General features: G+C 33.0%; 1 protein-coding gene across 6 annotated transcripts; it reads left to right on the top strand.

Annotated features, from left to right (window-relative positions):
• The first annotated feature begins 73 nt into the window (after nt 1-73).
• On the top strand, nt 74-11,728 carry LOC149727238 (uncharacterized). Of its 6 annotated transcripts, none has more exons than XM_089889864.1 (16): nt 74-217; nt 1,724-1,913; nt 2,809-3,011; nt 3,451-3,590; nt 4,424-4,568; nt 5,393-5,472; nt 5,807-6,032; nt 6,270-6,472; nt 6,834-6,924; nt 7,551-7,685; nt 8,648-8,791; nt 9,286-9,415; nt 9,638-9,762; nt 9,975-10,028; nt 10,362-10,449; nt 10,625-11,728. In XM_089889864.1, exons 2-16 carry the CDS (start codon nt 1,807-1,809, stop codon nt 11,079-11,081), a joined length of 2,328 nt encoding a protein of 775 aa, XP_089745990.1. In that variant the 5' UTR covers nt 74-217; nt 1,724-1,806; the 3' UTR covers nt 11,082-11,728. The 6 variants fall into 6 exon arrangements, with proteins under 6 accessions (XP_089745990.1, XP_089745987.1, XP_089745988.1 ...); XM_089889861.1 differs by lacking the exon at nt 74-217 and adding an exon at nt 234-517; XM_089889862.1 differs by lacking the exon at nt 74-217 and adding an exon at nt 543-1,164.
• The last annotated feature ends 13 nt before the right edge of the window (nt 11,729-11,741 follow it).

Raw genomic sequence — 11,741 nt, 5'->3', positions numbered from 1 at the left:
AAAAACTTTTTACCGAAATAAGAGTACACAATTTCCAAATATAGATATTGTAATATATTGATTATTACGATAATAATAACAGAACAATCTCAATTCTTTTCCTGATTAAATGTAACGATTTAGGAGTTTAGGTAATCTATGAAGCGAGGTTATCGTGTGCATTTGCCCAAAACAGTTTAAAAACTACGTTTAATCTTGGCGATAAAGGAAGAAAGAGGTTCGTGCAAAGAACAATATTTAAATTGTATATGAGTTCCGGTGCGAGCGCGACTCACGCTGCTACAATTTAAAACCGCGATCAAGATAGCTTCGTTAAAATCCACACGCATTGGCCGAGTAACCATTCATTTGTATGAAGTCAATTACGTCCAATTTGCCCGCATGAATCGTTAAGGTTAAATAACTGACCACACGCGCTATTCGTCTATTTAAATTGGATGTTAAGTCTATTGACGTGTTGGCAAATCGCGTCGTCATGTTGTACTCCAGTAACTTCGCTGCAGTTTGTATTTCAGAGGTAAGTATTACTATAACACATATCAAACAGATTTTCGATTATCACAACTACGGTCTACAAATATGTGTATTACACGATATATAGGATAAGATGTCAATCCACGTTAATTACTTGTCTGTTTATTTATTATAAAGTGAAGGCGTTGACTTTGAACTTCATTAAAGTTTATTTATTGCAAATAACATTGAAAAACAGAATTGATATTATTATTCAAACCACTAGCATATAGCTAAAGGTATTTCTGTCACATAATACAAAAAACACTCAAAAGTAAAAGTATTTTTTTGTAATTGTTATGATTATAAAATGGTAATAGCACCATGTAAGATGCTAGGCTAGGCAACATCCAACTTATGCCAACAATACAAAGTGATTATTAAGTTATGTTTTTAAACACTAATATGATAGGGAACTATGATCAAACTATAATGTGTTGTAGTTTCATTGCCGCTTTGTGCACAACGTGTGCTTGCTGTAGGCAATTAATATTTATCGATTAATTTTATTCTTTCCAAACTAATAAAACAGCATGTTTCTTTTTGTAACTGTTACCAAACAAAACCTAAGAAAAAAACTATTTGGATAAAATGACTGAGGCACACACACAAACCGTATATTGACCTCTGTTAATTATTAATCTTTTACTCGTAAGTACAATACCTCTACAGCAAGTAAGGTATTCATTCTCAATGTGTTGGGGATATGCTATGGATCTACTGTCCTACAGGCTAAATTTTGTTAAGTGTTTACTGTTTAGCTTTTAGAGGCTGTTTTTCAAAGTTATAGAATGTTCAGAGATTTAAGTTCAGTTTTATTTTTTATTGTTTTATTTTATAAAAGTAAGTTTTGTGAGAAATTTATAATATATATATATATTTTAAATGATATTAAAGCTATATATTTTAACAGTCAAAATTACTTAAGTGTTATGTGTATGTGAAAAAAACTAATAAAAATATCTTCACAAATCTTAACCAAGTGTCTGTATTAAATACCATTAACCTACACAATTTTTATACCAAAGTGAATTATTTTTGGCACGGCCTCGATCCCAGAAAATACAGACATTGACTTAATGTTACTACCATTGTTGGTGCACGTTTCTTCAGAACCACGGCAATTGCTTCAACCCCTTGGTCACTTATGGGTTGTTTAAACTGTGGGCCATACATAAATAAGTTACATTCATTTATTCTTCTATTCCAGGTACCTATTCGCAACCAACACAGGATTGCGACATCGAAATAAATTGTGTCTCACCATGCGAATACACATCACTGTGTTGGGGCATGCCTAATATTAATGACATTTATTTCTCATGCTCATGGACAGAAAATTCGAGTGTAGGTAAAAACTACACATCTTTAATCAGCAGCGTAACAGGATCAGGGAACTGGTAAATACCTTAATTAGTATAAATGCGAAAACTTCAGTATAATAGGTTATTATTGTATATACTAAAGTGCTGCACTAATTTCAAATATTTTACAGTGCTGCACAGCCTGCACTAATTTCTAATTATAGTCTCGATTATTTGAATAAAAGATTGATAAAATTAGTTACCGGTGAAATATATATATAGTAGGGTGGGAGAAGATGGGACACCTTTAGCACATAATATCCAAATATCCTGATCGTGTTTTAAACAGTTAACAACGGTCTATGGGAGTCTTGAGGATATAGTTTTATAATTCTTTGAATGTTCTATGTTTACTACCAAATGGAACGAGAAAATAGAGTGAAAAGGTGTCCTATCTTCCCCCGCTCTACTATACATATTTTTGGTCCACCGATTAATTGAGCTTGATTTTCGCTGCATATTTAATAGAACTTGGTGTATCGTGTATCCTATACATATTATATCGAACATATCAAAGTTATATTCTAAATACATTAAAATATTAAGTTTATTTACTCTTAACTAAAAATGCTGGCAGGAGTCCGTAAATACTTTTGTTTTTAATCCGACTATTTCAGTTATTATTACAGTACAAGAAACTACGTTTGTTCGTCATTTGGCTTGGTCCAGATGTGGTATGAGGGGTTACCTATATTTTCCATACTTTAGAAAATCTGTTATATAGTAGGGTGGGGGAAGATGGGACACCTGTTCATTCTATTTTCTCGTCGCATTTGGCAGTAAACAAAGAAAATTAAAAGAATTATAAAACCGTATCCTGACGACTCCCATAGACCGTTGATAATTGTTTAAAACTCAATCAGGATATTTGGATATTATGTGCTAAAGGTGTCCCATCTTCCCCCACTCTACTATAACTTATGTTTTGCAGTGAATCTACAGTGACATGCTTATTATCTGGTTCTAATGAAAGGATTTGTTCAACATCTTTTTATGCGAACTCTTCAAAGATGTCATGCCCATTTCTAATGGATAGGCTTATTTCTAGTAAAGATGGTAGTTTAAGACTGACAATAGAAGAGGAATCTGATAGTTGCACAACTGTTAGTAAACCATTTGATCCTTGTAATAACAGTAAGTATGTATATGCACATAACTTACTTTATCCTTGTGTGGCCGGAAAACGACAGTCGTTAAACACGGGTGTTCTGTTTAATACACCTCATGCCAGGTTGCGAGTTACCAAGTTTGTTACTTTGGGGGTGATTCTTTTTTGGGGGGGATTTTTTTATGTTTGGCTGATAATATGGACAACCCATTAGTGACCACTTGGTTGAAGCAATTGCCGTTAAGTGTCTTGCCCAAGGACACATACACCCACAATGGTAGCAGTGAATATATAGTTGTTATAAAAAAACTGTATGGATTAGAAAATGGCAAAGTTAAATTACTTTTCACACTTACATGTTAATATGTTATACCAGTAGTAGGTGACATAGTTATTATAAAAGAACTGTATCATTTAAACACCATACACTTTTTTGTATGATTATTAATGTTGTTTTCTTAACAGTTGTACTGGGCCCACCAACATTGAATGTGACAGATAATAACAATATTATATCAGTTAGTGTTGGAGAACCAGAATGCCTTGCTAGCTTTGTATCATGGGCGGATATAAAATACACAACTAAATATACTCTATTTGATGGGGTAAGAAGTTGTTTTAACAATATGAATGAATGTAACTTAGTGCAATGACTGTCGTTATAACACAGATGTTCTGTTTCTGTGCCTGGTTTTGATTTAGCAAGTATGTAACTTAGTGGGAGATTATTTCATAACTTTGCGAGTTACAAAACTTACCACAAATGCAGATATTTTTGAGTGCAACAGCCATGATATTTAATTGACACTCTTTCCCACACTTTTTATTCGTAGCATGTTTTAACAACTGTTGTTTTGCTGTTAATTCCTTTTTCTTTGTTCTTTAAATAACATGATTTCGATGTCGTTTACGAAGAAAGAAATAAAGAATATATTATCCTCTAAAACAGGGGTTCTTAACTTTCTTCCCTTATTACCCATTTCTGTCCAGATCAAAGTCACATTACCCAAAATCTAATTTTATCTATTTGATTGAACTGATTATGAAAAAATAGCTAGGCTATCGGATACAAGAAAAATCTTACTATTATGTCCCAAAAATAATGTATATAAAACCGGCGACAAAAATGAATGTAACTTGCTTTACCCTCGCTTGCTCTACTTTTCTTTTTAAATGATGAGAAAATAAATCACTATGCGACGAAACAATTCCAAATATAATAAAATATCACTGTTCTTGTTTGGTTGTTTTGAACGAACTCAAAACATAAGTAATAAAGCAACTTTACCACTTACAGCTGTGACATTGTTTGTTACATCTATAATTCTATATATTCTGGTTCTGCTGATCACCCACCTGTTATCCTGAAAATACCCAGATGTGGGTAATTTCCCATAGGTTAAGAAACACTGCTCTAAATGGCTTATAATTATTACAGACAACTACAACACCATCGCAAGTAAAGACATCCACCTCATTCACATTGGAAAGCGCAGACTCTAGGATGTATACGTTTATTGCATATGCAGAAATTGCCGAGAGCCAACAACCTGGCATCCCTGCTACTACTGATCACCTCACAAGTAAGTCAACATTGTTGTTGGTAGGTGTATGTATTATAAGTGTATAAGCGATCTTCCAACGCTTTATTTTTATTTAAAAACTTATAAGTAAGTTAACTAAGTTACAAGTAAATTAAAGGAATAAGTACAAAAATATTGGGAAATTTGGATTTGATTAAAATGGATTTAGTATGGTTATTTTAACACTTTTTTGTTAATGAGTTAATATGGAAACTTGTTACCAGAGTAAGATTCCCACTGTAGACTACATATACATTCAAAATATGCCAATAAATTTACCTGACTTTGTTTCAAAATTCCAAGGTACAGTAAGCTACATGCTGATGGCTGATTTTTATGATACCCCGATATGTTATAAAAACAAACATAATTTCATATTGAAACCAGTTTGGAAGTATTAATTACTAATAACCAAATAGAGACCATTAAATCCATTTTTTACAAAACCTGTTTAATTTATTTAGGAAAGATTATTTGTGCCCAATTTAATGGCACTGTTTAATGCTTTTTTTTGACTTGAAATGTATTTTTAAAATATTGGTTTACCAAAAATGAAACAGCTGCCTGAATTCAACAATTCCTAAAACTCTATTAATTTCAAACAGTGTTTAAGGTTGTTATTCTGCTTTATTGAGATAGATTTTTCAGTTAAAATATATTAATTTTGATTTTTTAGTAAACCAATATTTTATTTGACAATTCTCACTGTAGTGAGAAATCATTAACTAATAACCTTAAATTGGGCGCAGATTCTTTATCTCAAATCAAATTTAATGGGTTTTGTATAAAAATCTATTCAATTATAAATGTAATAATTTCCACAGAGCCTCACCAAAGTACTGACAACAACTTTGTTGACTTTTCATGTTCTGACAACACTGGTATAGTCACGGCAAAATGGCAGGTAAAATATATTATTAATTCTTTTTACATTTTGAAAATACTTCGCATAAATATATATATAAATAAAAAAATTCAAATTGTTGCCTTATTTTCAAAGGAACAGCAGTTTTATTAAAAAAGTACACTAGCTTCAATGAAAATAAAATTGGCTTGAATATGATACCAAAAAAAGCTGCCATAGTATTACTTGTATGTGAATATTTAACCAGAACATACAAATGTCACATTTGTGCATATTTATATTTGCTCCACTTATTAAGGTTTCTAAATATATTTCCTGAATTTACATATATTTGAAGATTGCCAATTAAATGACCTATTTTATTCATTTCCAGAAAACAGGGATAATAGATCTTTTTAAAGTAGCTGTTTTTGAAGAGAAAACGCTTTCTGTTCAAGCGTACAATCTGGTAAACAATGTCCAAAATGAGAATATCTTCTCACAAGATTTAACCCTGAGCATGAACTTGAGTTACAAGGTTTCACTTATTGCTTCAAACCAGGCTGGTGAAAGCAATGCCACTGAGCTGATGTTCACCAAGGAGTTATGTGACCAAAAAAGTAAGTTTAAATATATTTTTTCTCTACGTGTTCAGAATAGACTAATCACAAGTAACATACTTTGTAACTCGGAAGCTGACAGAAGGTGTATGAAACAAAACATCTGTGTTATAACAAACAACAGTTTTAAATAGTTTGCAGCTTTTAACATTAATTTAATCCTGTTTTTGAAAACAGTTCTCTTCCTTAGGTGAATGTTTCTAAATCAAAATTAATAAAAAACATGGATCTTTTTAGACAAAGTCCCACAGAGATGCACGAGAGTCTCTGGTGGTCAATCATGGATGTTATTGTCATGGCAACCACCTGCAGCCCCTCATAGTTACGAGGCATTTAAAATTTGCTACGCACAAAACAGTTACGAGTCGGTCAAAGTTTGCTACACAGCTAACACCCAGCAAAGCAGAAGCAATTTCATGTACAATGTAACTGAACTACAGGTAATATTTAATATGAATGAATGAATGTAACTTATTTTATCCTCATGTGGTCGGATAATGACTGTTGGTATAACATGGGTGTTTTGTTTCATACACCTCGTGCCTGCTTACGAGTTACCATGTATGTTACTTTGTGAGTGATATAAAGTGTGGGTGATATTTAAATATAAAGTACCACAGCACAGTAGTCAGTGCAACCACCTCTTGACAAAGTTTGAGGCTCGCAAGACTTCTTTGCAATTGCTCCAATGGTAAATATTTGTATAATACTGTGTCATATGAGCATATGAGCCATATGAGCCACAGTATTATGCAAATATATGGTAGGGTTACCGGTGTAAATTCTGTGTATTTTTTACAGCTGTGTACTTTGTACGAAGTGGATATTGCTTCTGTCTATGGAGAAATTACTGTTGGTAAATGTGCAGTGACAGCTTATACGATGGAAACAGGTTAGAATATACCCAAATAAGGCTTGTATATATTGGTACTGTTAAAGTGTGGTATGAGCAACCCGTTAAAATAATGTGTTATAAAATAAATTACCAGTTTCTATCTTCAAATCCTATCTCCAATTTAAGCAATGCTTAAAATGAATCAAGGATTTTTTTGCTTGGAAGAAAACAGGTTTTTTATTGTGTTTCTGTGGAAACTAGGAACTAAATAATATTTCTCTTAATCTCCCAAAATAACCACAGAAATATCTCGAAAAACAATTTCAAATAACTAATAAAATGCTGAAATTTTTAAGCAGTATTGTTATGTTATTGGAAATTATGGAAAATGTCCTATTTGTGACGTATTTTTTTAAACCAGATGTCAGTATTAATATAGCCACATCTGACTCATAACCCCTTTAATAAACTATTATTAGTCTTAAACCTACTTGTGCAGGGTTTAAAATAACCCAACAATTATATTCAGCCTGATTTGGGTAAGCGCTATAATAAACCATCTATTAAATTAGTAAAGACTTAGAATATCGCTAACTCTGCTTCAATTTAGACTGGATTATTAATAAACTAGTTTAATAAAGATTAAATTGACCTCCAATTTGAACAAAGCTTACAAATTTCAGCTCCGATTTCTGCACCTAATTTTGAAATAAACTCAATTTCTTCAAACGAGATAAAAATCGAGATTTTCCCGTTGACCTCTGACCTCAGCTGCGGGGATATAACTTCATACAACATTACTTACAATTCTAAACCTGGTGAGGCTTTTATTTTGTAAACTATATAAATCTTGAAGGCTCGTCGTTGCTATTATTGTTGGTGTATGTGTCTTTGGGCTAAGTGGGGGGGGGGTATGAAATAGAACACCTGTGTTATAACAACTGTCGTCTTAATCACATTTTGCCCTTGAAAAACAACAGTTGTTATATATCACCAAATAAAGTAGAAGTGTGGATTCAGTTAAGACTTAAGAGTTAAAATAAAAGCAAAATATTGACCTTAAACATACGTCAGTCTTGAATATGAGCTTTGTACATACTTACTCATCACTTGCGTGTTTTATTACTCAACAATAAGCAATAATTCAATAAGTTTTACAAGAAATTACAAGAAATATTGTCACTTTTTTAATCATTAACTATAGTCTGGTGTGCGGACAAATGCTTCAATGACTTAAAAAGATTTTAAAAGTGATTTATACGCATTATTAGGGCAAATGGTTGAACACAAACACAAGTCTTATAAATGAATGCTACGATGTCATTACTATTGTAATGATAGTGTTTTTCTCTTACTAAACACATATAAAATAATAATCACAGTTTAAACATACATTGAAAAGGTGGCTGCTTCTGTATAACAGAGTATTGGCATTTGCATTAGAGATCTAGAACCAAAGGTTTGCAGTTTGTTTTGCAGTTAGTGAGGGTGTTTGGGGAACAGAAAAAATAATCATCTACAAAATTGCATACTTGTAAACCATAAATGGGCATCATGTTTAATGAAAGTCACTCACGACTTCTGTAGTTGCCCCAGAGTATAAATAAGCGACATACATTCATAACCCAATAGTTGACATGTAATTAGTAAGTTAGCACGAGGTGTATAAAACAGCACATTTGTGTTATAACGAATGTTGTTTTCAAGCCATGCCAAGATAAAGCAAGTTACACTCATTTATTGATTAGTATTCAATTGATTTTATATCTGTCTATAACAGCATTAACACCTGTGGATCCTTCTGGTGTTGCCAGCCTTTCAAACCTCAACCCATACACTGAGTATAATATAAAAGTTGCTGCAGTTAACAACGCAGGCACTGGGCCTTTTAACCAAACCATTACCAAACTTACAGAACAAGCAGGTGAATAATATGTTGGAATTTTTATACCATTTTTCAAATATTTGTTAAACTATGTATAGTATGGTGGGGGAAAATGGAACACATTTACTAGCACATATCATCTAAATATCCTGATCTTGTTTTAAATAATTATAATTCTTTGAATGTTTTTTGCTCATTACCCAATGGAACGAGAAAATAGAATGAAAAGGTGTCCCATCTTTCCTCACCCTACTATACATAAAACAATTACTCACAAATGTACATGGCAACCCGTAAGCGAACAAGGAGCGTGTAAAACTCCAATGTTGTAACGACTGTTGCCCTGCCATGCGAGGATAAATAAGTTCATTCATTTACAATTCCACGTTTTATATATTTCTCTCACTAATTAAAATCCCTTTTTTATGGAATGTAACCAATTTTCTCTTGCATAGCGCAACAATAATAGTCGTTATAACACGGGTGTTCTGTTCACACCTTGTGCTTAGGTAATACTTTATATATTCTCACAGCACCATCTAACCCCCCAACCCTTTACCTTGTATCTACCAATGGAGATGAATCCCTCATTCAATGGTTGCCGCCTAAGATTATCAATGGACAAATCTATTGTTATATTATAATGTTGGACGGTGCAATCAGGTAAAAATAACTGAACTACACCGTATTCCCACAATTAAAATTAAGCCTAACTGCGTGGTTAGTAGCACTTGGTGTAATTATTATGGTGTATGTTATGACGTAACGAGAATCATCCAACAATATAAGTGCTGGATCAGGGCCAGATTCACATAACACTGAGTGAGAACATATAACACTATGTTAGATTTACACACTTAATAACCTCTTGTTGCGTTTCAACAGCATTAATGCCTCAGACATAAGTTGTAATATTGAGAATAAAGATACGCTTTCAACAAAGGGGGATCAAACCAATATTACTTTGAATCTGGAATCTGGTACCATCCTAAAAATAACCGCATGCACAGGTAAGAGCTATGTTTGTTGGGTTCAACGGCCACACTTTGTGTTGGCGTTCTTTCCACACTTTTTGTCCATAGTGTGTTTTAACAACTGTCATTTGCTGTTAATTCCCATCTTATTGTTTTTTTTAAATAACATGATCTTTGCTACCATATTTGAAGAGAAAAATGTTATTATATATCTTAAACCGTATCATGACACACCATCTACTTTCCAGGTAACGGTACGCTCTGTTCTGATTGGTCAGCACCGATACAAATACCAATACCAGGTAAATCCAACTAAGTGATACCATACAGTTGTAAAAGTGCTCGTTCGTAGCCTGAAAACAAAATTGTGGGCTTTGCCTGTCACCATTATGGGCGATGTGTGGCAGGAAACTTAACAGCAATTGCCCCAACCCAGTTGTATCTTATGCATTGACCAAATGCTTGTCTGGTGGCTTTTTATCCATGTTTTTTAATGTCTTAACAACTGCTATTTTGCAATCAGTTTTAAAACACTTTGATTCAAAAATACCTTATATGCGTAAAGTTCAATACAGGCCATAGTTGGCCCATTACCCCAACATCTATTCAATTAACAAACTTATGATTGCTTTCAGATACATTAACAGTTGTGATAATAGCTTCAGTTACAAGTGTTGTGGGGATTGTTCTTATACTAGGAATCATATACATATGTTTTGCAAGGTTTGTATGTTCATATAATTACATCATATTATCTATTGCTACTTTTTTATTGATCCGGAACCCACTGTGAGTTGCTTCCAATAGAGTTTGACGGTCTTCTTTTTTTGTTAAAACTGACCTTTATGTTTTATTGATTTGGGACGCATTCATATAACTTTTTTCAAATATTTTATAGGGTTCTAAAAACAAAGATTACAAAACCAGTAATACATAAAGAGGTTTTGAACAGTTTCAGTGAAACACCAGTATCTTCAAAATGTGCCACAGTGCATAAACCTTATGGAGGGGAAAAAGAAACCCAATATGAGGGTATTTACTCTGTGTATGAACTAAGAAAACCTGGGCTTAAAAACAAAGAATTACCTAAAGTTATTCAAGAAACTGACAAAGCCATTTCTACATCTGAAATTTTTGAAGAAATTGCAGAAAATTTAAAGACAATTAATGAAGCTAAAGATGAAAATAATGGAAGTATTTCCTCTCTTAGAAAAGAAGAATTTTCTTTTAGCAAGGGGGAAGATGATCCTTATATTCGTCTTCCGGATGCATATATACATTATCCAGAGCATGATCTTCATAGTGATGGAGGATCTTATCCATCGTGCCAGTCATTTGTATCCACCGATGTTTAACATGATGTGACCAAGTGGATGGCATAATATACAAGTGTTAGGAGGTGCTGGGTGAACATGATGCACCAAAATTTATACAAAGTTTTAGTTGGGACAGTGTATGTACGTCACTTTAACAGCAGTCGTTATAACACCGGTGTTCCCATGTCGCTTATGAGTTACCACATATATGTAACTTTGTGGGTGATTACTTTTGGGGACTTTTTAATGTACGGCTCACAATTTTAACAGCTGATCGTCGAGCCACAAACCATGATCCTCTAGTCAACTATAATGAGCCATTTCCTTAATCCAAGGTTACTGGTATTCCTAACAGTAGGATCTCACCCACATTAGTTATAAACTATTCAAAAACACATACCATTACTTTGGATATAAATTACATACAGGACTAGAGTAGAGATATGGACACTTTAAAGGCACTGGTATTTGTTTTCCAGCAAGTAATAATATGTGTTGGCTGTTGTTTTTTTTATATGTTCCCTCCTCATGCCTGGGGCTTTTCCACTGTATAATATAACTAAAGCACTCATGCTTGCAATGCAAAATTTAACTGTTAGTTTTTTACGCTGTTTTATGTTTTTGACAATCTTCTAACTTAGGAGTAAAAACCTTGCGGAACTTGTATTAAAATGTCATAGTATTCATTGGGCTATTTTA

Source organism: Ciona robusta, chromosome 12, assembly GCF_009617815.1.
Source record: "Ciona robusta chromosome 12, ASM961781v2".
In the NCBI taxonomy this organism is placed as follows: domain Eukaryota; kingdom Metazoa; phylum Chordata; class Ascidiacea; order Phlebobranchia; family Cionidae; genus Ciona; species Ciona robusta.
This window is presented reverse-complemented; position numbering and strand designations above follow the sequence as displayed.

Coding starts and splice junctions, on each gene's coding strand:
- LOC149727238 (XM_089889860.1), top strand. CDS start 1,305: ATGTTCAGAGATTTAAGTTCAGTTTTATTTTTTATTGTTTTATTTTAT. Junction 6,473..6,833: donor ACAATGTAACTGAACTACAG/GTAATATTTAAT, acceptor TATTTTTTACAG/CTGTGTACTTTGTACGAAGT. Junction 6,925..7,550: donor AGCTTATACGATGGAAACAG/GTTAGAATATAC, acceptor TACAAATTTCAG/CTCCGATTTCTGCACCTAAT.